This window comes from Styela clava, chromosome 4 (assembly GCF_964204865.1).
Source record: "Styela clava chromosome 4, kaStyClav1.hap1.2, whole genome shotgun sequence".
Lineage (NCBI taxonomy): Eukaryota > Metazoa > Chordata > Ascidiacea > Stolidobranchia > Styelidae > Styela > Styela clava.
Window position 1 is genome coordinate 15,616,732 of NC_135253.1, and position 22,868 is coordinate 15,639,599.

The 22,868-nt window shown below is 35.7% G+C and overlaps 2 protein-coding genes across 3 annotated transcripts; both read left to right on the plus strand.

Annotated features, from left to right (window-relative positions):
- The first annotated feature begins 4,913 nt into the window (after nucleotides 1-4,913).
- LOC120327094 (trans-L-3-hydroxyproline dehydratase-like) lies at nucleotides 4,914-10,079 on the plus strand. 2 transcript variants are annotated; one of them, XM_039393491.2, is made up of 7 exons: nucleotides 4,914-5,213; nucleotides 7,992-8,138; nucleotides 8,299-8,456; nucleotides 8,772-8,944; nucleotides 9,032-9,154; nucleotides 9,429-9,541; nucleotides 9,677-10,079. In XM_039393491.2, exons 2-7 carry the CDS (start codon nucleotides 7,996-7,998, stop codon nucleotides 9,825-9,827), a joined length of 861 nt encoding a protein of 286 aa, XP_039249425.2. In that variant the 5' UTR covers nucleotides 4,914-5,213; nucleotides 7,992-7,995; the 3' UTR covers nucleotides 9,828-10,079. The 2 variants fall into 2 exon arrangements, with proteins under 2 accessions (XP_039249425.2, XP_039249424.2); XM_039393490.2 differs by lacking the exon at nucleotides 4,914-5,213 and adding an exon at nucleotides 6,809-7,073.
- A 6,787-nt stretch (nucleotides 10,080-16,866) lies between these two features.
- On the plus strand, nucleotides 16,867-22,271 carry LOC120327095 (trans-L-3-hydroxyproline dehydratase-like). Its single transcript, XM_078111894.1, has 8 exons — nucleotides 16,867-17,037; nucleotides 18,505-18,726; nucleotides 19,297-19,443; nucleotides 19,603-19,760; nucleotides 20,080-20,252; nucleotides 20,341-20,463; nucleotides 20,784-20,896; nucleotides 21,237-22,271. The coding sequence occupies exons 2-8, from the start codon at nucleotides 18,557-18,559 to the stop codon at nucleotides 21,385-21,387; spliced, it is 1,035 nt and encodes a 344-aa protein (XP_077968020.1). The 5' UTR covers nucleotides 16,867-17,037; nucleotides 18,505-18,556; the 3' UTR covers nucleotides 21,388-22,271.
- The last annotated feature ends 597 nt before the right edge of the window (nucleotides 22,272-22,868 follow it).

Sequence of the window (22,868 nt, forward strand, 5' to 3'; positions counted from 1 at the left end):
TCAGTGCATCGTGCGCTGCCTTGTAGCCAATCATTGTAGACCCATTATTACCCTTTTTCCCTTTGCTTGTAATTGTATTAGCCACCCGGATCGGAAAACGTTTGGTGAGAAATTTGCCTTTTGTTGTTGTTATATGCTTTGTGACTTATGTTAATTAATGGTGTTTCATTCATTTAAGAAAACCGCTGTTCTTTGCCAAGTGTATAAAAAGAAGCTGATCCATGCATGTGTCTTGTTTGTGGACAAATGGGCTGAGAGTGGCGCGTTCGATACGTTTTCATTGTGTCTCGTCTATGTAGATCCCGGGCTATCAAAAGACGTGACATATATATATAAGTCAACACCCACAACATTTGTTTTGGAGAGTTTTACTTCAATAATGTTAAAGAGCGTCAGTCGTTAAAAGTCAAATATTGTCTCTACATTCTGCCCTGCAAACCCAGTAAAGACCGCGTCCCAACCACGCGTACGAATAGTATAGCACTTAGCCTATACTTTCCTTTATCGGCGGTATAGTCTTCACACCACTGGTTGAAAGAATATCGCTTTATAACATCATAATTGTCTTTTGTATCATCTTGTATCAAACTCAATATCAAAGGTTAGTTCACTATCAAAGTTATTGATGTTACAGTCATGCTTGAAAATCTGTTTTTATGAAAAAGTGCTTGAGATGTTGCGCCATTAATCTATCGCTGTTTGGTTGATTCTGCGGAAATGAACTAGGATGTTGTCACTCATTGAAGTCCAACAACGAGAATATCGGTCAGATACCGAAGATTTATCGATCGAAAGTTAGGGTTTCCCCAAAACAGCGCTCTTACTCCATAGTGACACCTTGTGTCCCATCACTAATTAATTAATAACTCGCTAATTATATGACATAACTCATCCAAAATTAATACGCTTCTGGTACGACATATGATGAATGCACATGCAAAATTTGAAGCAGATTCAATCTCGCTTTCGTGAGATATCGCGAGCATCTAACAGACAGACAAACAAACAGACAGACAAATACCTATCAACATACTTATCGAGATCGATAAGTAATGACAACGTACCGGAAGAATATATGGAATGTATGCAACATACTTACCGATTAAAATCGATAAGTAACAACGAGAATGTCGGTCGAAAGTTATAGTTACTCCATAGCGACACCGTGTCCATCACTGATAAAATAATAACTCGCTAATTATACGAGATAATTCATCCAAACTCGCTTTCGGGAAATATCGCGTGCATCTAACAGACAAACATACAGACAAATACCTATCAACATACTTATCGAGATCGATAAGTAATGACAACGTACCGGAGGAAAATATGCGTCCAGGCATTCCCTCGAATGCAAGACAACAATAGTTAACAATAAGAGGCCCAATCAAAGTTCCAGGGTGTCTGATAAAGACCTATTTCATAGTTCCGGATCTTCTCGCACTAAGGATTTCAAACAGTCGCGATAATACCGATCGCATAAAATTTTGTCGAAATCTTTAGGTATGTTTGAAAACAGGTAGCGCTGTTGAATCATTCATCACGCTTAGCGAAGTGATAAACGAGAATATCGGTCGGAGACCGAAGACTTATCGATCGAAACTGCGGTTTCGATTCATGACTCTATAGTGACACCGCGTGTCCCATCACTAATTAACTAATAACTCGCTAATTATACAACATAATTCATCCAAAATCAATAAGCTTCTGGTCCGAGATATGATGAATGCACATGCAAAAGTTGGAGCAGATTCAACCTCGCCTTCGTGAGATATCGCGTTCATCTAACAGACAAACAGACAGACAGACAAATATCTATCAACATACTTACCGATCTTAAGATCGATAAGTAATAATACCATCACGCAACCCATGCAATGTTACTCTACTGGGCGAACTTTGGTGAATCTTGTCAACTGTTTGCAGAACCAACGTTCGTAATGTTCGATTAACACAAAGTCTAATCATCAGCAATTCTTGTCGTCGGCCTGTATTTATCTGGAGAAATTGGTTAAATATTACGAATAGAAACGAGATTAATGTTAATGCAATGTTATGATACTTAATTTTGATTTAAAGGAGAAAATTGCTGCAAATTATACATTTAAACTAATAGTTCATAGTTTCAATTAATTACGATTTGGCATTCAAAGTATACCATCATAAAAAACGGCTCATTATTTTCTCATTGTTGTCTATTCATGATTGTCGATGCTTATATATACAATTTCATAATCAACACATCACATTTTTACATCAAACCAGGCCGGCATGTTTTTTTTTCTTCTGCAGCTTCTTATCCTTGGCAGTTTCAACTTTCATTAAAACATGACAAACATAACATACATAAACAAGGGTTGGGGGTTCTGGGAATTGGTTGGGCCCTGGAAGGAAAGGAAAACACATCATCGAAATCATTATTAGGCAATATTTGTTTGGCTAATACTGGTATAAAATCTAGTGACAGAATCCGGTAATGATATGATCAATTAAAAACATCCTTCCATTTTTAACTAGATAAATTTTACATTATACTGGATGTCGGTGCCTTCTATTATAATTTTGAATCTGAATGACAAATGAAGCGTTTTCCAAATTTAAATTTGCAAAAAATTTTCCAAAATTTTCCAATTTGCTTCCTGTGCAATTTGCAACTGTGCTTCGCTCCCTACATCTCACGCGACCAAATTTTTTTCATAGCGAGCACTGATTTTATTTTTATTGCTAATATTTCTTAACGTATGTTGTAGTGAATATTTCGTATTTTTCACCCGATGTCTGATGTCTCTTAAAGTAGATCATTCGTATTTGAAAGTGACTAATGGCTGGTTGCATTCTTCCATCTGATTTGTTAAATCTCCTAATTTTTTCGTGTAACAACAAATTCAAATGTATTAAAATTTATAGGGTGCATGTGAAAAATATTTGGTGACAACATTCTAGCATTATTGATGAAGTCCCATTTCATTGCCTAAAATAGTTACAATTCATTCAAAAATGAAGAAATATTTTGTAATAAACTATCTATAAACTATAATGGGTCATGCCTTTTGCCAATTTTTGCATCAATCGCTCTTCGTACTTCCCATGACAGACTATTTTCTGATAATATCATACCCAAAGCTTTACTAAACTGTACACGGTGTTCATGTTCCCAATTTATTTGGCACTAAAAATTAAACATTACCATGTAGTATACTTGTTTGTCCAATTTGTGAAAATCACGATGAATGATAACAGTAAATATTGATGTAATTACAGAAATCATGTTGCAAATTGCCCTCCATAGTCTAGGAACAAGACATTTTCTGATGACATTATTGCTAAAATATCATTTATAATGCACGCTATTTTTTATGTTTGCACTGAAGTTGTAAAAAATGTTTTATTTTCCCATCTAATGTGCTATATCTGTTTTTATTCATTCTTTGATATACACTTTACTATAGGGGCATAATGCGTTTCAAGAATTTTCTGGGGCGCAATAGGACCCATTGTCCCAACGTGTGGGTGGATCGACACCTTCTGGGTCCACATGTAAGCTCGATAAAACATTTGGACAAAAAGTTGTGAAAGAAAGCAATTTCACTTTCGAATTCGTGTTGGGTATTTTAATATGAATTGTTTATTTTACAGTGTATTACATCACTTAATAAATATTATATCACTTCTGTTTTTGAAGGTAGAGCCCTCCCTATATCAGTTGAAGCAAAATTGCTTATTTACATCGTATTTATCGTATGTCATCGTGCTTCGAACTCGCTATTTTTCAGGTTTGAAAATTACCAAATTTATTGCTATAGTCTCTTGCATTGTGATGTGGATTGTCAGACTCGACGAAATATTTTATGATTTTCCATACTTCAATATATGGCTATTTATATTTAAAAGTCCGTTCAGAGCAATCACAAAAAGTGTACATATTATTATTGCCTATGAAAGTCTTCTTCAACGCCGAAAACTCGGCATAATTCACTTTTATCTAAATTCTGCGCTTCCGATTCACAATGTAGCTGTCCACTTGTGTACACGTTGAAATGATTGTATCGAGATACTTATATAGATGTTGTCATGCGTTTAGTGATTTATGTTATGTGGTTTTTAAAAATTCTTTCTTGTTTTTCAAAAATTTCGAGTGTTGTGAATATCGAATCGGTTGGAAATATTCGTCTATTGAATCTAGCAGTTTGATTTATCACGGAACCGAACCGGATGCCCGTTGGGCGCCCTGAGCACGTGAGACCATGATGTCCTATATTTATATATATATGTCTTCAATCAGAGGTCTACCACACTTTAGTACCACTCTCTTACTCCTCCATCGCTCGAAATCAACGCGAAGATGTTTTTTTAAATACCTTATTTTTCATAATAAACACCTCGCATTATATATAACCGCACGGTGGAGCCTACGTTTGTTTAATTGTGTCGTTGCTATGGATACTTCAAGCAAAATGTATGAGGCAGACTGAATCAATAGGTATATGATTATGAGAGAGTAAATACAGGTAATGACCAAGAAAAGATGAAATCGTTGATGCGCGATACACCGGCCCAGTATGAATTATTGGTTTGACGAATTGCGTCTAGTATATAGACCAAGTTCCACACTGAGTCATACAGTATACTTTTTCGTGCTTGGTTTACTTACTATTATTCTCTACTGGAAAAGTGTCCTGGTTTGTTTGTCTTGAACCATCGTAACGGTTCAATTGTTTTTGAGTTACAATGTTTTACAGTGGACCAAACACGCAAATATTGTCTTGAATATTGCCTTTAATCATCAATGAGCACAGTATCCACAGGTCTGACAATATCCATCTAATAAGAAATACCAAGTATTAAAAGACTTTATTTTTAAACGCATGTTTAATGCAAACAAAAAGTCAATGATTCACCAAAGGTGGCGTTAATAGTATTTGCAGCATTACCAGTTACTGAGTAGTAGGGAATCAGATTATATAGGGAATTTATTTAGGAGTTTTCAATTTTAATTGTGTCTTATTGAGGCGGTCCGTCTAAATTCCTGCAAATATGATATGAAGTTGAAAAAGCTGGCCTTTACAAAATATGGATGCCGTATTGACTCTGATGTTATTAGTCTTTGAATAGTATTTGAGTATCTATGATATAAAACAAGGATGGCGAACCTTTTTCAATGAATGGGTCAAAAATTATAATTTTATTACGGAACAGAAGAGAGTGGGTCACAGGTATTTAATTCACGTTTGTATCTATAAGAAACTTCTGAAACGAACCTTATAAGCTGGTGTTGGTGTAGTTTTGGGCTTTACTTATGCAGCACTTCTATCAGGGACTTTTATGGCACTCGGTTTTATGATATTAGAGTACGAAAATAACGCACATGAATTACCAAAAACGTTTAGGATAATGCGTTTCTAGTGTTTGGAGGTAATTCCGCTTTGATAGTGTTATAATTTTCGATCAGCTTCCAACCACATTAAGCCACGTTTACACTGCCCCATTGTTATATCAGATTTCTAGATTTTTATTTCAAGTCTGAAAGTTTTTGTTTTCACAAGGGCATTTATAGGCGAGAAACTAATAAAATGCAAAGTAGCATCTAGTTCTCGTATAACCCCTAAAACAGTTTGCAGATGCACTTCCAAAAAAAGACAGGCGTTGCGAGAAATGGACAGATCAATTGCACTGTTATGTCATAAACGATGTCAGGCCCAATAGCTGAATAACGGTACACAGCGGTGCATACATGCGTACAAGATTAGGGGTTTTGAAAATCACCATACCGGCCCGAAAATCAACATTTTGAACATGAGAGATCGCAGCCCTCGCTGACTGTCCAACTGACGGTACATTATAATAGCTTAGTTATTGTTAGATTAATTTAAAGCCGGTTTTATCAATTTTTATCGCTTGGCGGGTCACAAATAAAACGCGGTGGGTCACTTTGTGACCCACGGGTCAGTGGTTCGCCATCCCTGATATAGAATCAACTACGATTGTTTTGCTCGGTGACTCGGTCATAAAGATCAACGCTTGCGATGTGATAGGACACTTGTATTCAGAAGCTGGAAAATCCATCATTTTTTGCTCTACACTTCTTTGAAAATTTGCACCAACGGCTAACGAACATTTGTACCTATGACGAGTGATATAAACGTAAAACCTAACTAAGGGTGGTTTTGAGCTGTTATCAGGCTGGTTTCGCCTGACTGGTGGCGTGAACATAAAAATCCACTTTGACATTCGTATATGTGTAGTGTTTGAGTACATGATTCGGTACTCATGTAGTATATGAACCTAGATGGTGGACACCGAAACGTAGTATATGTACCAGATTAGGGTTAGGCAACTATTTCAAGTGTACAAATACTATGGGGTCATTTGGCTGGTCCCCAAACTCGGAATAGAACTAAAATAAGGAGAATTATAATAAAATTATGTCCTGACTCTAACCTGGTACACATACTACATTCTGGTGTCTGCCATCTTGGTGCACACACTACGGGATCGTCCATGATTCTGGTATAAATTCACAAAAATTGATGATAACAATTGAGATTAAACAAAATAATTTTGTTTGCACCGAAAGAGATGAATCGACACCTATCACGCCATTCTATTCATGCGTTCTATGATCGTTCAAGCGTTCTATGATCATTCGCGCTCAATGGCAATGGGCGTAAATGCTCCTGGGATTCAACTGTATGACTGTGCAAATATATTTAGATACAATTGTCCTTACGGACACAGGAGCGTGGCGGTATATGTAGTTAGATTCAATGTCAATATTTTCCAAAGTATAGATGCTACAGTTATGTTTGATGCAGATGATTATCTATGATTCAGATTTGTTGTATTCATTATATTTTTATGACCATATTCAATATCCTCAAGCGTTAAGAATCATTAGTGACATCAATGGATTCATCAAAAGACACCGCTGTCGATAATTTGAAAATAACAACATGTGAAATGCATACATATGGTACTCCAATCAAAATAGTTGAAGATGGTGTGCCAGATATACCTGGCAGAACTATTTTGGATAAAATGAATAATTTGGAGAACAAATTTTCTCATATTATAAAGTGAGTATGATATAAACCAAATTGTTGTATCGTCGACAATTGAGTACTCTGCCCATTACTGTATAAAATCAAGTTTATTTAGAAGTAACTAGTTATTTCATTCTATATATATATAGTGATCAAGACAAATATACTGATATTACAAAGTATCATTTATTCTAATAATACTTCTTTGAAACAAATATGTTAGTTCCTTACCAAGAGAAGTTTAATACGAGAAAAAACAGTAGCAATAGACTGCGCAAATTCGCGTTTGACATGAGGTATATTTCCTTGTGCGCCAACTTATTAGTCTATATAATGAACAAACTACAGCCCGTGGGCCAAATCCGGCCCGTTGGGTAATTCAGTCTGACCACCTGATGCTACCACAACCATACTAAAACCAAATTTTTATGTTTTAGCTAAAAGGAAAGGCTCAAGGAATTTGTTGAGATTGCAATTAAATTTAGTTTTGGCTCGAGGCTTATTGTTTTTCACTTTTGCTTTCTTAACACTGTAAATATTGTTAATAAAATGTAACTTTTTACGGCACGCTTACATGGCCCGCCAGTCTAGGCGTACACATTTTTTGGACTCTGGTCCGAAAACCGTGCCCAACCCTGGTCTATATTGTAAATCGTCAGTTCGGCGCACCTAGGTACCAATTTTCATATAACTGACTTGACTAGCGTCATGACAATCGACTCGGCCCTCGTTTTGGCAAGTTAAAATAGAGGCTGTCTCGGTCAATTTTTGTCTGATGCCTGTCCAGATAATTCGATTGATGCTTGAATTGATCACAAGTTATTAATGTTAAAATGTGACTCGATTTTCCTCAAGAAAATAACCCTCCCCTACCCCAAAAGTGTTTGATTGTAACCAAAACAAAATCAAACGGCTACCACTTGTTGTGATACGTTTTCTTTTGTTTTATAGGTTTATGTCATATGAGCCTCGTGGACATCACGCTGTTTCTGTGTTGCGGGTAAAACCTGACAATCCAAAAGCGGACGTAGCAATTTTATTTTATGAAAAAGAAGGATGTTTAACCATGTGTGGCGAAGCAACTCTGGCTTTTGGAAGGTTTAAATATGTTATGTAATTCTGCTCCAACTCTATTTAAAATAGTATTGCTTACAATCAATCAAATTAGAAAAGAAGGAAACGTATGTGCGTACATCTTTTCATCAATGCCTTTGAAAACTATCCTTTTTTACACCAATTATTTTCTACAAAAATTCAGGTATTGTATTGATAATGGTCTTGTAAAACCAACAGAACCAGAAACCTCTATAGCGATACAATGCCCATGTGGCTTGGTACCAATATCTGTCAAATACAAAAATGGAATATCAGGAAATGCAACCTTGCGAAGCGTTCCATCCTTTGTATTCGGAACAGGTTAGTTTCTGAATACTACTGGACATATTTTTAGTAGTGGCAGAGCAGACGTTTGATTTATTTATGGTTACGAAAGTACGGTATGGTGCAAGCTGAGTGAAAACGCAGTAATAAAGCCATGTCTGGATAATATACACTCCTTTGTTTCACATTTATGTCCCAATGCATCCTATAAAATAAAAAGCTTGCGTGTTGAAGAGTTGAATACAACAACCTTAATAATAAAGGTTGTATTATAAATTTACTGTTGCAAAAGAAGTTTACACCATACGTGAAGTAACTGAGAACTCATTAAGTTATCACATTATCATTGAGATATTGAAATAAATTTGGACGAAATTGGAGTTATAAACGTGGATGTCGCTTTTGGAGGAGGCTTCTATGCCATCGTATCAGCAGAGGATATTGGTGTAAATTTTTGTGATATAAAATCGTTGAGATTGGCGTCTAGGATCGGGCATATGCTCAATGAAGCGATTGTAAAAAAGGTAATTTGATACTGCGTTCTTACCGTAAAGATGATTCTAATTCGAATCTCTTTTTCCTGCATATAATTTCACACATTTATTCTGTAGGTGAAGCTGAGCCACCCGGACAATGATGGCTTAGCTCTCTTCATTGGAACTCTGATTGTCGATACTTCTGATTTGTCAACGAATCGTGTGGTAAAACAAATGCCCGTATTCAGAGACAGCGAGGTAAATCTATTATAACAATACTTGAAAGAACAGTTTTCTCTTGAAAAAATATTTCTACCATTACAGTTGCTCTGACTATTATGAAGTTGAATGCACTTGAGTTAGCTGCAACAACAGACATATGGGACCAAAAACAACACGTTTGATTCTGCTGTTTATTTCACGTACCCATTTTCTATAATCCAAATTCACTTCTTTCCATATTTCAACACGTATTACCACAATACTAATAATTTGAGCCAATGGGGAGAGCTTATTTTATAATTTAATACAGGGAAGAGGGCCGTGTGGATCAGGTACGTCAGCACATATCGTCACGCTTCTGGCAAAAGAGAAATTGGCATTAGGAGAATCCGTAGTGTTCAACAGTGCCATGAGTGGAGTTGGGTAAGCTTTAAAAAAATTCTAACTATACTGAAGTGTTTTACTATTTTGCACTCTATAAAAATAACTCACGGAATCTAAGTAAATGGGAATTGGGGTGGAAGGTCGGTTCATAATATTCAGATTTTATTTCATCAGATTCACTGCTAAAGTTATTGAGGAAACAAAATGTGGAAAACACCGAGCCTTCACTGTTGAAATATCAGGAAAGGGGCATTATATTGGAAAACAAGTAATGACACTGGAACAAGACGATGCTCTAAAAAGAGGATTTATCGGAATTTCCTAATTTGGGAAAATTATGGATAGTTCATAGAAAAGTTGTAAACACAGTTATAAAATGATTAAATGGTAAGCGGTGTAATAAAATTGCTTTAATCTTTACTTAGAAGTTTACTGAATTATATTGATATATTTTTGATTACAAAATGCGTCTTTGAGAGATATTCGGGATTTTCAAAGGTTTCAATTTTATTGATTGATTTTATTCCAAAACTCATATTTAATTTTCTATTCATCAATTCATATTAATTATTGTGTGCGAATTTATATTATGCATTCTGATTACTTCACAGTCTTGTTTCTGTCTGGAAATTTTCTTTTAATTTTCTTTTGCAATACATCTACAAAATATACTGTTCGGGAAAAATAGTCAAACATGCGCATAATAGTGATGTTTATAGGCGAAGTATATTCATCTAGCGATTTACAATTACGCAAAACAGGTGAACGTAATCGCGACGGTTCATTTAAGTCTTAAGACATGGTATATAACGAACCCAGATCAGTACTAAGTCATGCAGCAACAACAGTAATCAAAACGGCCTTTTATAATCAACGTGAGGCTTTCATCGAGATTACGCTCAGATGACTCTTTCTTAGATTGTGGTTGATTAGTTTTTTGATTAACATTTTTGATTTTTCTGTACAATCTCTTGAAATTGCTCAGTACACAATAGATGAATAGACAATCATTTATTTCTACAAAATATCATTCGTGCAAAAAATCACAACACAAATTCACAACAGATGAAAAAAATTATGTATTATAGTAACGGATTTCATTGCAATTGACAGAAACTCGCGAAGGACCAGAAATGGTCATCATAAGTCTGCGACACCCAGATTTAGGACGAGTCAAAAGTAAAAATTGCGATAAAAGAAGGCAATGGATACAATGAAAAACTTAGTTATTCAAAAAATTACCCACAAAACAGGGAATGGTATAAATCTTTATATACGATAGCATTTGAAAGAGAGAGAAAATAAATACAAGTCGGAAAAATTCAATTAATTCACTTAGGTTTTAAAATTAGTTCACCATGTCATTGAGCTGTCCTGCTGTACAATTGCAGCGATTAATTTTATTTATCTTTTGACAATACTCTTATTTCGTCATGCAGGAAATCATACACAAATTCAAGGCACAACTTATTATACAATACAGCAACGGATTTCATCCCAATTGCCAGCAGGTGGCTTTCATACTAAGGACCAGAAGTGGTCATCATGAGTCTGCGACATCAACATTTGAAATGAGTCCAAAATTGAAATAATAAAAAAAGCAACTGAATAAGGAATATAAGTCATTCAAAAAAAAAAAAAATTGTCCAACAAGGGGAGGGGGAGGGGGGATTTATGAATCTTCACATAAAATATCAGAATGAGAAAAAGTCGGGGAAATACAATTAGACACAGTAGTTCTGGAAAAAAATTTTTTTACCATATCAATTTGCTGAATTTCTGTACAATGACAGCTATTAAATTTTAATATATTGGTACTTGCAACTTCGAATCGAGCGATAATTTTTATTTGAGAAGAATAAATAAATAAAATTACACAACTGCCATCCATAATTAAAGAGTCGATATGTTTGAAAGATTGGAGATTGGAACGCAAAACTATAACCTGCGATACCACCTTAGACAAACCCAACGCCCCAAGTCTTTTTTGTATCACGAACTATTGTAGTAGAAAGTGGACAAGCAAAACATTTTATTTCCACCAGAATAATGGCATTTCAATGCCTCGAAGGATACTTTTATTATCTCGAAGAATAACTTCAAAATAGTACCAGGAAGAAAAATCCAAAAAATAACGAAGTAAAAATCAATTGAAATCAGATCATACCTTGAAATTATCTTACAATTAGCATCGGGGGTATGAAATCAGAATTTTGTTATACCCGATTTGTTGGACAAGTAGTTATTTGTTTGAAATGAATTGTTTCAAAACGACTATTTTAAATCAAGTTTTTTTTGCTTCTTAAAATTTCTGTAATATTTTTATTTTTTTTTGTATTAGATGGTTGAAACTAAAACAAGATTAAGGGATGTAAAAACTTGTCAATTTCTTCTTATATGCAACAAGCCCTTCGAAACGCCCCAAATATCGATGACTTGCCGATACGCGTTTTCTCAAGCTGTAGCGCAATGCGTCCGCAAACCACTCTGCGATGGCGAGGAGTTCAGAAATCCTCTTGCACAACGTCACCTCACTTCACATGGGATTCAAAAGTGGGTCGGATATACCATTAGGCAAGATAGACTACAGCCTAGGAGCATCAAACCGAAGGAGCCTTGAGAATCAATTTTGAACTAATATTAATTTTAAATCGTTTTTTAATTGAAACGCTTGTTCCAGAACAATGTCAGTTTAAAACTTCATAGATCTCATATTTTTTATTCAGGTTTATAATTCCCAATATTTACCGTTCGAAAGATTAAAAACTTGGAATACGGCCGAATAAATGAATTTCTATAACTTTGAAAAACTCTATATACTCGTATATCATTCACCTTAAAAACAAAGCATGCTAATTTAAATTAACTGAACAGTTTTCACCGTAATGATGCTTTTATTTTATGAAAAAAATATCGATATATAATAGGTATTTGTATTGAATGTAAGCATTATAATATTTTTTACTATGTTAGATCTCACAGAAAGCGAGTATTCAGATGTCGGGCCTGTAGCGAGAGTTTTGTAATTCACGCAATTTGAAAATGCACTTGTGATGTCATAACACATAAATTTGAAATTTATATTATGACGTTAAACAGATTAGTTGTGACGTCATTGTTACGGAGGGGCCTCACAATTAGCATAGCCTGGGCACCAATTTACTTTTCATCGTCTAAATCCGGCCCTGATTCGAACCTATCTAGATTTTCGCCAATCTAGGTATATTCTCTATTATTGTATTTAAGCACTTGTTCTATCGAATTTAGACAGTGAGCTGGCCCCTGATATATTGCTTTGTAATTGTAGTAGTAGCCCGTGAGCTATGTTTCGTGATTTTTAATGCCCTTTTAGCTCAAAACGTCTCTCTGATATATTGGTCAAACATTCATATTGAAATATTATGACTTTGGTGTAGGTAGGTACTAACCTGACGATAAAGTTACACGATGAAAGTGAAAGCAAGAATTTTTTCTGACGTTCCTGAAATTATCATTTTGGAAGCGTGTGTACCTTCCAGAACGCAACATTTTGACGTAGTTCCGCAGCGATGCCAGGGGTATTTCAGTAAATAATGAGAAGATACAAATAAAAAATTGATTTCAAAACAAGGTTGCATAAATTTCCCAACGTGCCTAAAATTGTAGACGATCAGGCAAACACTAATTTATTTCAACAGGAAATCAAATCAAGAGAAGTACATTTGGATAGAATTGCCGTTGAGATATCATAACCAATAATCGTGCTCCGCCATTGGAAGCCGTTTGAATATTAGACCGCAAAAAAGCATCATAGTCCTTTAAAATTAATAATTGAATAGCGTATTAAACAAAAGAGATACGCTCAAATAAACGGACACCCAGAGCTAAACAAAGTATTTCATAACCAGTTCCCCCAAAATCATATGCGGTAACTTACCAGTACCTGTATCGGGGTACCGTGCACAGAGACTGTCATAGCTTTTTCAGGTCCTGTGACGATCAATTCTTTATAATTCAGTTTCAACGTAAATTGAATTACTAAGTGATTCGAGTCGCTTCTGTATTACTTGATCAGTTACTGCAAATGGGGGTACCAATGGGAGGACGGTACAAGGACTGTCATATCTTTTCCAAGTGCTGTGGACGTGGTGGTGATCTATTCTTGTTGTTTCAGTTTCAATGTGAATTGAAATACCAACTGATCCGAGTCACTTCTGTATAACCAGATCAGGTCACACAGTCTACCGTTCCCCATATAATAACTTCCAAAATTCGCTAAGCGGCGTACCATCGACTTTCGCCGAGCAACACAGGATCGACTGATATGCGTTCGCGGAACCGCCACAAGGTGGCACATTTTGGTGACGTCATTGCAAACGAAAAACAAATCTCATAGAGCTCACAGAGATAAAAAAAAAAAGGTAATAGCTATATAGCATGATATACATTCTTTACCCAATTGAAAATTCAAAGCAATTGGTCCAGTAGTCATCGATAAGAGTGATTTTTCCATAACGATAGGAAGAAGAACTATGCTAATATGTGGGCACGTAGGTATGTGAACCAAGAAGGCGGACACCGGAACGTAATATGTGTACCAGGATAGAGTTAGGCCATCATTTCGGGTACAAATACTACAGGAGTCACTTGGCTAGTCCCCGAACTCGTAATATAACTAAATTAAGGAACATTGGAATAAAATGGCCTAACCCTAACATGTTACACATATTACGTTCCGGTGTCCGCCTTCTTGGTTCACATACTTCGGGAGTACCCAATCAGATACCGCAGTCAACCATTTCCCATAAAAAACGTCCCATATGCGGTAACTTATCAGCAAATGACGATACAGAGACTGTCATAGCTTGTCCTGTGGCGATGATCTATTCTCCTTCATTCAATTTCAACGTGAATTATAACACCAAGTGATCCGAGTTACTTCTCTGTGGGGGCCCATCGTTGTCACTAGTAAAATTGAAATAAAGTTGAAAAAGTAAAATAAAAAACTAAGAAAAAGAATAAATTGGGGAAAAAAAATAAAATAAAAACGGAATAAAAAAATAAAATTGCAAAAGAAAAAATGAAAAAAAAAAACACAATACCATCAATTCCCCGTAAATCATATGCGTACCTGTAGCTGTAGGCCTAATATTTGATAACGGAAAGGTTCTATCTTGGCAGATAAAAACTTAATTCATTTGCTCTCAAGAAAATAAACATATACGGTAGGCTACAAAATTTAGGCTGTTTACAGCAGAACTGTAACAAAAAGCAAAAGACAAAGTGACAAATTTTGGGGATGTCATAGCAAACAAAAAACGAATTCTACAGAACTCCCTGAAATATGTGAGATAAATGAAAGTAATAGCCTTCTAAAGAAAAATTCCATCTTTAGCCACTGAAAATTTCAAAATTTCAGGTGTCCCAATAGATGTCCAAGAAAAAGCATGCAAGCCATAGGTCCACTACGTATCCAAAAACTAAACAGTCCTGGGGCAGCCCTACCTACCATTACAGCCGAAATGCCGTCGTTACGGCAGCAAAATTTCATCCGCCATTGGTTTTTAATTTGCTACCGTGGTACCGGCATCTCGCCACTTGTTTGTGGCAGCTAAAAAGTCAGTCGCCGTGGTTTGGCCATAGCAGCTATGGTTTGAAAATACGGCCATGGTTGTGCGGGAGCTCCAGACGCCAATAAATACTTGAAACTGCACTTGCCAACAGAAGCCGAGACTCGACTATATTATCGTAAACAAATTCACACAACCACGGTTCACGTAATCAAGCACACGCCCATACCGTGTTTCCCCGAATATAAGACTGGGTCTTATTTTAATTCCTTTCCAAGAAATAAAACTAGGGCTTATTTTCGGGTGATGTCTTATATTTTCATTTATTAAAAACAAAATTAGAAAGTGGAGAATTACGAGATTTTCAAATATACAAAACATAAAAACCGATATCCATTTACTTATAAATACCACGTTTTTATTCAAAATACCTGCAAAACATAGAGATTTCTTGCTATTGTCACGGACTATGATGTTGCTACCGCATCGCGTGACGTCAAAGTTACAAGAGGGATATGGACAATGCTTAAAGATTACCGGTAATCACGAGATGCGATCTAGCGGTGTGTATCCTTCGCTAGCGTGCAAACTTGCGCATCGCACACACACACAGCGCGTCTCAAAAATCTCTCGCTTTGCAAAAGTCGTTCTCTCGATTTGCAAAAATCCAGATCTTTTCATCACTAATTAATTGATAACTCGCTAATTATACGACATAATTCATCCAAAATCAATAGGCTTCTGATCCGAGCTATGATGAATGCACATGCAAAATTTGGAGCAGATTCATCCTCGCTTTCGTGAGATATCGCGTGCATCTAACAGACAGACAAATACCTATCAACATATTTACCGATCTTAAGATCGATAATAGTTATGTTTGCTACTCGTTCTCTTCACAGCACGATAAGATGGCTCCATATTGCTTGTTTTCATCGCGAATTCCCAAATTTGTTATTCGAAGAGAAAACCACGTTTGCCAAGAATTATATCATTATGTCACCTTTGATTTCAAATAGAAAGAATTGGACAGGTAAACTCTACTCTGTTTCCGTATGTAGTTATCACGATAATAGGATAAAGGTATAGTTAGTCACAGATCACATATATAGGATTATACAGTTACGTATTTACTTTTAGTACTATGGTATGAGCTATCAATAACAAGAGCAGACTACATGGTGACTAAAACTGCTGAAGGAATCCAACTTTCTGAACTTCTGGAATGGGGTGTTTCAGGATGGGGATATGATGTAGCAAGTTTTCTCAAGCAGATTTACAAACGCTCTTCACTGGAAGCGAGAATTAAATTTGGGCAAAGTTTTGCTGACACGGATATGACGCTTGGTTAGGCTGAAATATTCATCAAAACATGGAAATTGTAGAAAGCCGAGTTTAAACACCGGGATATTGATATTTAGCGTTAAATTTGCGTTGCGTTGTTTGAACAGAAAGTAAATGATTGACGTGAACTTCCGCGATTTTTTAAACAATACTGATCTCGTATAATCACGAATGTGTTTTGGAAATGCTTTACTTTGATTGCATGATCATAACATTTTTTTTCAATTCGTCACATTCCATGATGCACAAACTCATGACGTTTCTGTAAACATTGTAACACTGCAGGAAGTGAGCAAGACCGTGACACTTCACGGTCATTATGCTGAGAGATGTTTCTTCTGTAGAGAACTAGGCCTATTGGTAATTTTTAAAGGATTAAGAGCGATATAGTAGTGATCATCTTCAGTTTCTGGAGTTCGTTAGAGCTTTGCGTGTATATATATATAAATATATATAAAAAAATTGATACTATAAACTATGTCACATTTCATTAAAATAACTAACCAGAAAAAATACAAATTGCCCATAATTTGTAGCACATCGCAAATGTGCCCATTTTTGTTTTGTTATACAGATTATGAAAAAAGTGATATTTTTATAAATGGGACAGAGTATGGAGTTGTTACTTATCGATTTCAATCGGTAAGTATGTTGATAGGTATTTGTCTGTCTGTCTGTATGTCTGTTTGTCTGTTAGATGCACGCGATATCTCACGAAAGAGAGATTGAATCTGCTCCAGATTTTGCATGTGCATTCATCTTATCTTGGACCAGAAGCCTATTGATTTTGGATGAATTATGTCGTATAATTAGCTAGTTATTAATTAATTAGTGATGGGACACAAGGTGTCACTATGGAGTAAGAGCGCTGTTTTGGGGGATAACCTAAATTTCGATCGATAAGTCTTCGGTCTCTGACCGATATTTTCGTTTGTTACTAATCGATTTTAATCGGTAAGTATGTTGATAGGTATTTGTCTGTATGTCTGTATGTTTGTCTGTTAGATGCACGCGATATCTCACGAAAGCGAGATTGAATCTGCTCCAGATTTTGCATGTGCATTCATCTTATCTCGGACCAGAAGCCTATTGATTTTGGGCGAATTATGTCGTATAATTAGCGAGTTATCAATCAATTATTATTGATATAGTGATCTAGATTTTTGTAAAGCGAGAGAATTTTGAGACCCACCGAGTGTGTGTGTGCGATGCGCAGTGCGCAAGTTACAAGAGCGGATGAATCGAAACTGCAGTTTCTGTTTTGGGGGATCCCCTAACTATCGATCGATAAGTCTTCGGTTTCCAACCGATATTCTCGTTTTTCTTTTTACGGGATTTAGGCATTTTAGAATATATTTCTTTAAAATAATACGATCAGGTACGACAGTTTTGCATTGTAACTCGCTCATAAAGAACAACGCTCGCAATGTGATAGGGCATTGGCAGTCTAAAGATAGAAAATGTGTAACTTTGAACCATTAACTCTTTTGAACATTTGAGCTAACGAACATTTGTACAAATGATAACTGATAAAAACATAAAATTTAACTCAAGGTAGTTTTGAGCTAACTGGCTGGCTGGTTTATCAAGACATTCATGATAATTAATTGCTAATAACAATTGAGATTGAATAAAATAATTTTTTTTGCATCGGAAGATATATAGCAATACCTATTGTTCGTTTGTGGGTGAACACACAACCGTTCAGAATGCTTGGGTATATTTATGAATATAACACAGACATCATGGATCACAGCACTTAGCAGCATGCAGTACAAGCAAGAGAGAGTGTAAGCAAGCAAGGTCAAAGATGACAAGTATAGCACTAATAATGACATCATAAATATCATCTTACACCTATGACGTCATCTGTTCATGCGGTGTATGATCTTCATCGCAAATGCTTCCGGATTCAACTATATGAATGTGTAGATATATTTGGGTGCTATTGTCGTTACGGACACATGAGCATACAGGGGCAAGTTTAGCCATATTCAATATTCATGTGTACTAATGCACAGATGCTACAGATACCATTCCCTTAGTTACAAACAGATTCTAAATAAGCATTTTCATTCAACTCTCGAATTGATTATATTCATGTTTCAGATTTGTTGTATTCATCGTGTTTCTATGAAAGTATTCGATATCATCAAGTATTATGGTTTTTTTGAAAGATGCCACTATCGATAATTTAAAAATAACAACATGTGAAATGCATACATATGGTACGCCAATCAAAATAATTGAAAATGGTGCACCAGATATACCCGGCGGAACAATTTTGGATAAGATGAATAATTTAGAGACAAAATTTTCTTATATTATAAAGTAAGTATGATATAAACCAGAATGCTGTACTCCGCCCATTACTGTAAAAATTTCGGTTCATTTACAAATACCCAGTTCATTCATTCATCTATATATATATATATACATAAATATTGATCAAGATAGATAAAATTTACTGATTTGATAGAGTATCATTTAGTCTAATTATACCTCTATCTGAAACAAATTGGTTAGTTCATTTTTAACAGAAGCTGAATATGAGAAAAATTCAGTAGCAATAGACTACTCAAATTTGCGTTTGACAAGAGATCTATTTCCTTGTGCGCCAACCTATTGGCCTATATATATTGTAAATCATCATTCCGGCGTTTTTAAGTAACAATTTTCATAGAACTGACTTCACAGGCGTGATGTCAATAGTTTTGAAGTTCGAACCTGAAGTTTTGACTTAAAGTTAAAAGAAAGGCTGTCTCGGTCAATTTGTGCATGATGCCGATTTTCCTCAAGGAAATCCCCCTCCTTTACCCTAAAAGTGTTCAATTGTAACCACAAATAAACAACCGGCTACCACTTGTGGTGATATATGATACGTAATCTTTTGTTTTATAGGTTTATGTCATATGAGCCTCGTGGGCATCACGCTGTTTCTGTTTTGCGGGTAAAACCTGACAATCCAAAAGCGGACCTAGCAATTTTATTTTATGAAAAAGAAGGATGCTTAACCATGTGTGGCGAAGCAACTCTGGCTTTTGGGAGGTTCAAATATGTTATTCGTTCTTTGTCAACTCTATTTAAACTAGTATTGAATACAATCAATCAAATTAGAATTAAACGAAATGTATGTACGCACATCTGTTCGGTTATGCCTTTGAAAGCTATTCTTTTTTACATCAATTAATGTCTACAAAAATTCAGGTACTGTCTTGATAATGGCCTTGTGAAAGCAACAGAACCAGAGACCTCTATCGCGATACAATGCCCATGTGGCTTGGTACCAATATCTGTCAAATACAAAAACGGAATATCAGGGAATACAAGCTTGCGAAGCGTTCCATCGTTTGTATTCGAAACAGGTTAGTTTCTAATGACTACTGGACATATTTTCAGTTGTGGCAGAGCATACATTTGATTCCTTTATGGCTGCGGAAGTACGGTGTGGTGCAAGCTGAGTGAAAACGCAATATTAAATCCATGTCTGGATAATATACACCCCTTTGTTTTACATTTATGTCACAATGCATCCTTTAAAAAAAAAAGCTTGCGTGATGAAGAGTTAAAAAGAACAACCGTAATAATGATTGTATTAGAAATTTACTGTTGCAAAAGGAACACCAACTAATAAATGCGAGTTTACATCATACGCGAAGTAACTGAGAACTCATTAATTTTGAGATATTGAAATACATTTGGACGACATTGGAGTTATAAATGTAGATGTCGCTTTCGGAGGAGGCTTCTATACCATTGTATCAGCAGAGGATATTGGGGTGAATTTTGGTGAGATAAAATCGTTGAAATTGGCGTCTAGGATCGGGCATATGATCAATGAAGCTATTGTGAAAAAGGTAATTTCCATACTATGCTTGTACTGTAAAGATGATTTGAATTCAAATTTTTTTTTCCTGCATATAATTTTACACATTTCTTCTATAGGTAAAGCTGAGTCACCCGGACAATGATGACTTGGCTATTTTTAACGGAACTCTGGTTGTTGATACTTCGGATTTGTCAACGGATCGTGTGGTAAAACAAATGGCCGTATTCAGAGACAGTGAGGTGAATCTATTTATAACAATACTTGAAAAAACAGTTATTTCTTTCACCTAAAAAGGTATTTTTGTCATTGGAGTTACTTCGACTATTATAAAGTTAAATGCACTTTTGTTAGCTGTAACAACATACATTTGGCTCGAGAAGTTATGTAGTGGTGTTTTGGTGGCCAAAAACAACACGTTTAAATATTCTGGGTATTTCACGTACCCCCTTTCTATAATCCAAATTCACTTCTTTCCCGATTTCAACAAGTACTCCCATAATACTAATAATTTGTGCCAATGGGGAGAGTAATGGAGAGCTTATTATATAATTTAATACAGGGAAGAGGGCCGTGTGGATCAGGTACGTCAGCACATATCGTCACGCTTCTGGCAAAAGGAAAATTGGCATTAGGAGAATCCGCAGTGTTCAAGAGTGCCATGAGTGGCGTTGGGTGAGCTTTAAAAAAATTCTAAATATTCTGAAGTGTTTTACCATTTTGCACTCTATAAAAACAAACTAACGGAATCTAAGTTGATGGGAATTGGGGTAGAAGGTCGGTTTATAGCATATTCTTTATTGAACACGTTAGTGTACATAACGATCGTTTTAATATTATGTTGTTATTCTTGTTTTTCTTCTCCTTTATCCTGATAAAATCTCTTTTGTCTTCGAATTTTCAGTGGTTAAAGATCGATTTTTTTGCCAGAAGCATATTATTTTTACCTATTCCAAAAATTTCTTTGGACCTTGCGGCATGCCCATATATTTGAGCATAGCTCTCTTGTTATTAGATTCACTGCTAAAGTTATTGAAAAAACAAAATGTGGAAAACACCGAGCCTTCACTGTTGAAATATCAGGAAAGGGGCATTATATTGGAAAACAAGTAATGACAATGGAACAAGACGATGCGCTAAAAACAGGATTTATCGGAATTTCCTAACTTTGGGGAAGTTATGGACAAAAACGTGATAAAAATAAGCAGTGCAATATAAAAATTGCCTCATTTTATTCTCAGTTAGAAGTCTAGAAGTAAATATTCTGAATAATATACTTGGTTACATATTTGAACAAGTGCACTTTTGGCCGTTTTGTTGGATTTTCAAAGGTCTTGATTTTATTGACTAATTTCATTTTAAAACTCGTATATTATTTGCTACTCAATAATATTCGATAAATATAATTGTTGTGTAGAAATTTATATATATATATATATAATATTTCTAATTAATTTCATGAGACGACCATGTCTATAAGTGTGATTTATTTATGTGCGCCCTATTCATTCATACCACTTGAGTTGTTATTGAGCAACTTCCGTGTTAGATGGTTTGTCATACCACAGGTTCTGGTCATACTGCCGGCAGTGTAGAATTTCCTTGTGTATTATGTCATTATTTTAGTGTTTTGTTGCCGTAAACCTAAGTTATTCTTGTAAAATATAATAGTACTACAGGTATATTGTTTCCCCAGTTTGGCATAGATCTATTCACCAGTTATGTTGTATTTAACATTTCTGTAACTAGTCTACGTTCACAGTTAGTTTCCTGTGTGATTTTCGGATCTAATTTGGTATTTATCATAGTTTATTGTATTTTTCATTAGAGTGTTTGGTTGTATAAAGCTCTTGCAGGTGCATAATAAATATGGTTGATTTAAGATATGTACTCTGTTGCAATCGGAACCGGAAGAAGGTTATTTGTAGGGTTTTTTATCAATTCCAAAATCAGCCTGCTTTTTCAAACAAGGACCTGTTTCAAATCAAATTTTTTCTGTAACTTTTGTATTTTTTTGAAATACTCCTTACATCGCCGAAAAACTACGCCGGAATGTTGCGTTTTGGCAGCTGCACACGCTGCCGGAATAATAATTTTAAAAATGTAATGAAAATTTTTGCTTTGACTTTCACTTTCATCGCTTAATTAACTTCATCGCCAAGTTAGTACATATACGCTAATGTCATGAGATTTCAACAGCAATGTTTATCCGGGATATCAGGGAGACGTTTTGAGTGAAAAATGCAAGAAAAATCATGAAACGTAGTCCACGGCAAATTCGGCAAAACAAGTGGGCCTATCCAAAAGCAGTTGGATCAGGGGTGCGCCCATCGCCTAAATTCGGCAAAACAAGTGGGCCTATCCAAAAGCAGTTGAATCAGGGGTGCGCCCATCGCCTAAATTCGGCAAAACAAGTGGGCCTATCCAAAAGCAGTTGGATCAGGGGTGCGCCCATCGCCTAAATTCGGCAAAACAAGTGGGCCTATCCAAAAGCAGTTGGATCGGTGGTGCGCCCACCTCCTAAATTCGGAAAAACAAGTGACCTAATACAATAATGAAGAATATACTTATATTGGCGGCAACATACGTAGGTTCGAATCATGGCCGGATTAGACGATGAAACACCCCAGGCTTTACTAATCGCGAG

What these genes read in the sequence shown, in the direction of transcription:
- LOC120327094 (XM_039393490.2), top strand. Translation starts at nt 6,904, where the DNA reads ATGGATTCATCAAAAGACACCGCTGTCGATAATTTGAAAATAACAACA. An exon ending in ATCCTTTGTATTCGGAACAG is followed by an intron (nt 8,457 to 8,771) that starts GTTAGTTTCTGA and finishes ATTATCATTGAG; the next exon opens with ATATTGAAATAAATTTGGAC. An exon ending in ATGAAGCGATTGTAAAAAAG is followed by an intron (nt 8,945 to 9,031) that starts GTAATTTGATAC and finishes TTTATTCTGTAG; the next exon opens with GTGAAGCTGAGCCACCCGGA.
- LOC120327095 (XM_078111894.1), top strand. Translation starts at nt 18,557, where the DNA reads ATGGTTTTTTTGAAAGATGCCACTATCGATAATTTAAAAATAACAACA. An exon ending in AAATTTTCTTATATTATAAA is followed by an intron (nt 18,727 to 19,296) that starts GTAAGTATGATA and finishes TTTGTTTTATAG; the next exon opens with GTTTATGTCATATGAGCCTC. An exon ending in AGTGCCATGAGTGGCGTTGG is followed by an intron (nt 20,897 to 21,236) that starts GTGAGCTTTAAA and finishes TCTTGTTATTAG; the next exon opens with ATTCACTGCTAAAGTTATTG.